Source organism: Myotis brandtii, unplaced genomic scaffold, assembly GCF_000412655.1.
Source record: "Myotis brandtii unplaced genomic scaffold, ASM41265v1 scaffold250, whole genome shotgun sequence".
Classification (NCBI taxonomy): domain Eukaryota; kingdom Metazoa; phylum Chordata; class Mammalia; order Chiroptera; family Vespertilionidae; genus Myotis; species Myotis brandtii.
In genome coordinates, this window is record NW_005359478.1 from 2,568,348 (window position 1) to 2,572,248 (window position 3,901).

General features: G+C 57.3%; 1 protein-coding gene across 1 annotated transcript in view; it reads left to right on the forward strand.

Annotated features, from left to right (window-relative positions):
• The window catches only part of LMNA (lamin A/C), a 21,664-nt gene that overhangs the window by 10,249 nt on the left and 7,514 nt on the right, over positions 1–3,901 (forward strand). Inside the window, exon 2 of the mRNA XM_005867567.2 lies at positions 3,045–3,201. Within this exon, the coding sequence (XP_005867629.1) occupies positions 3,045–3,201 (157 nt within the window). The remainder of the gene's footprint in view (positions 1–3,044; positions 3,202–3,901) is intronic.

The window sequence follows — 3,901 nt, forward strand, 5'->3', positions numbered from 1 at the left end:
GAGGGGTGGGGGGGGGTGGGGGGGGGGGGGGGCGGGCAGCCCTGGGGAGGAGGGAGTGCGTGTGGCTCCTAACCACAGAGCTCCCGGGCTCTGAGTCATGAGGCATGAGTGATAGTGGCTTCTTCCCCGCCGATGGGAGCTCCCCGAGCCCAGCTGAGAAAACCGCAGCGGCCCTTCCTCAGTTCCCTCTCTGCTCATGGTTTTCCTCATCTGCAGGGTGTGGCGTGGTCCTTTAATGGCACCTGGTTCGGGCGATCATCTAATTCTCCAGGAGGGCACGGGAAATAGCCCCTTAATTTCGTGGGGGCCATTATTTTGTGGCAGGTGCTGAAGCAGCACAGCCACCAACTGTGAACTGACTTGCTCAGACCCGGGACTCAGCTCTCTGTGCCTCAGTTTCCTCCGTCACGTAGTAGTAGCATCTACCTTGTAGCATCTACCGCGTCCTGCCCCAGGCCCCGTGCCATGCCATGTGAAGACTGGCTTAACAGTGAAAGATTGAGAGCAGCTCCTGGCACATAATCAGCTCGATATGTGTTTGCTGTTATGATATTACTGTGACTCTAACCACCCTGCCTTTGGGAGCAGTAGGAAGGGAAGAGGTTAGACTGAAGGGAAAATTCTCGTAGTTGTTCACCTGTAAGCTGCCAGGGGCTCTGTACCTCTGCTCTCCTCGGTCAGGTCTGCCACAGGGAGGGCATTTCCAAGGAGAACTAGAGCCTGGAGTCTGAGGTCAGGAAGCAGGACTAGGGAAGAGATGCCCTTGAGATGCCTTCTGCAGGCATCGCTCTTTCCGGCTTCCCCAGCTCAGGCGAGCTGGCTGGGTGGAGCCCTCCCCCTCCTGCCAGCTCCACTCTCGCTAGGCCTAGGGCTTAGGAAGCAGTGAGGGGGAGCCCTCCTGTGAGCCTGTCCCTGCTGCGGCTGGCAGGGCTTGACACTGGGCCTTTGCCTTCCTCCTCTGTGCCCCAGTTTCCTTTTCTGAAAAAGGAGGGGGTTGAGCTGAACCCACTCTAAACTCCTTCTAGTTCCCTGCACCCTGAGAGCTCCCAGGACGGCCAGCGGCAGCTGTTGGCCCGCAGGGTAGAGAGGCCGCTTCTGGGAAGCCCCAGCCAGTCTTGGAGTCAGGTCAAGGCCCTCGGAATCTGTCTGCCTCGTCTTCACTTTACCAGCGGTTTTTCTTCTTTCTCCCTCCTCCCCCTACAGCTGCCTCGGCTTCGGAAAAGTTCTGAAGTCATGGAAAGTTGGGGCTGTGCTCCCAGCCAGGGGCTGGGCCGGATGGCGGCCAAAACCTGAGCTGGGTTTTGACTTTATTTTTAGCTTTTCGGGCTGAGACGGAGGAGGGGAGACCTCCTCCAGTTCTGGGAGGGCCTCCTTTCACAGGAGACAGACGCTGTGGCATTCAACTGCTTGTTGTGAGGTGTGGCCAGAGGCCTCGACAGGAGCAAGCATGCCGGCTGGGGGTGCTCCCCGCAGGGGCTCACATCCTTCCCGGGCCTGTCTGGACGTCACCCTGTCCCCTCCCAGCGGAGCCCAGTGGAAGGGGAAGTGACTCCTGTTTGAATCTGTGAAGGCGGCAGAATGCTGCCTGGGTCTTGGCCTCTCCCTCCAGCGCGGCCTCTAGTCTGGCCTCTCCCTCCTGCTCCACAGTGGATTGTTGTGGAGCTTAGCGCTTTTGTGGCCGGAGAAAAATGTTGGCAGGGCCACCTTTTCCCTTTCCAGGATAGAATATTTTCCCCCTGCCGACGTTGGGTTTTCTTGTTTCCATCTGCTGTGGTGGGTTTGTGCTGAAGGCCTGATGTGTTACAGATGGCAGCTGGGACCCGGCCCTTTGGCTCGCCCCCACCCCCTGCGTCTGAACCCTTTCTTTCACCAGACATTGGTGAAAGGGCAGAACATCCGGAGAGTTCCTGGATTCCCCAGGGGTTTTTAAGAAAAGAGGACCCCTCTATTTTTCCAGTTCACTATCCAGCAAAAATCACCAGGGGCCCAGAAAGGGGAGCGGGGGTGGGGGGCAGAGGCAACCTGTGTGCTCGGTTCTAGCTGAAGCTTCACCTGCTGTGAGGAGTGGGGAGGTCATATCTGGAGCCAGATGCCGAGGCTCATGGTCGACACATAGGGATCAGCATTCGCTCAGGCTCTGAGGAGGCCCAGAAGGAGGGAGGCTGGAAGCCCCGTGCTCTGCCCAGATCACAGGACCCAGCGGCGGGGGGGGCAGAGGCAACCTGTGTGCTCGGTTCTAGCTGAAGCTTCACCTGCTGTGAGGAGTGGGGAGGTCATATCTGGAGCCAGATGCCGAGGCTCATGGTCGACACATAGGGATCAGCATTCGCTCAGGCTCTGAGGAGGCCCAGAAGGAGGGAGGCTGGAAGCCCCGTGCTCTGCCCAGATCACAGGACCCAGGCTGAGTCTGAGAAAGGGAAGGGTTCATACCACGCCTGGTTGTCCTCATCCCAGGCCTCCCTGAGTTCTAACCAGGCTCACTCCACAGCCCCCAGAGTGTAAACGGGACTAGAGGAGGGTGACTAACACCTTTAGCGCTCAAACTGCGAACCATTAGGGATGCACAGACCGCAGGGCTGGGAGTCTGGGTCCCTGCTGGGGGGAAGGCTCGGCTGGATGAAAGGTGGGTGGGGTCAGGGAGGAGAAGGTTAAGGCCCCAGTGTGGGAAGGGGTGAGAGACAAAGGTGGCCCTGTTTCTTTGGGAAGGAGGGGAGAAAGGGAAAAGCATATGCATTCATCTCACGGGATCCAGCTTTGCCCTTGGCCCCAGGCACGTTCCTGAACACTGAGTCATGGGAAGGGTGGAGAAGCAGGAAAGGGGTTTGGGGGACTTTGGTGGAAGTGGGAGTCCAGCCCCACAGGCAGGCAGATGCCAACAAACCAAATCCCAGGATGCCCTCTGCTGGCAATTGGAGGGATAGCAGAGCCAGGCCCCACAACTGACCTCTGTTGGGGGAAGTGACTGCTCTCTCTCTCTAGGGAACCTGGCTCTCTCTAGGGACACAGACTCCTCCCCTTAAGCCCATTCTTCCTTGCTTCCTTAGCAACAGCAAAAAGGAGGGAGACCTGATGGCCGCCCAGGCCCGCCTCAAGGACCTGGAGGCTCTGCTCAACTCCAAGGAGGCTGCGCTGAGCACTGCTCTGAGCGAGAAGCGCACGCTGGAGAGCGAGCTGCACGACCTGCGGGGGCAAGTGGCCAAGGTGAGACCACGCTCCGGGCCTGCCCATGACCCCCCCCTGCCCTCCCCCCACCCCAAACAGACGCACCCTCGTTCTTCTATCCCAGTTGCTCTCTGGAGGTGGCTGGTCTGACCTGTCCCAGCCGCAGAGCCATGCACCTGTCCTAGCATCATTTCACCCCATCCGGGCCATATGTCCTCTCTCTTTGCTGCCCATGGTATCTAGCAGAGTGAATTTAAAATATTCCATAAAGCATTCCCATTTAACATGGCAATGAGCTAGGCTTGGCCTTGGATTTCCTCCTGGTTTGGCCTCCTTATAAAGAGCTGCAACCTCTTAGACCCGTGGTCGGCAAACTGCGGCTCTCGAGCCACATGCTGCTCTTTGGCCCCTTGAGTGTGGCTCTTCCACAAAATACCACGTGCGGGCGCGCCCGTACAGTGCGATTGAAACTTCATGGTCCATGCGCAGAAGTCGGTAACCATCCACAGAACCCATAGTCAGGAGCTGATGGTTAATCACACATAGGACGCATGTTCTTAATGATTGGCATGTATATATGGTGGTCTTTACTTTCTTTTTATTTTATTTTTTTAAAAATATATTTTATTGATTTTTTACAGAGAGGAAGGGAGAAGGGATAGAGAGCTAGAAACATCGATGAGAGAGAAACATCGATCAGTTGCCTCCTGCACACTCCCCACTGGGGATGTGCCCGCAA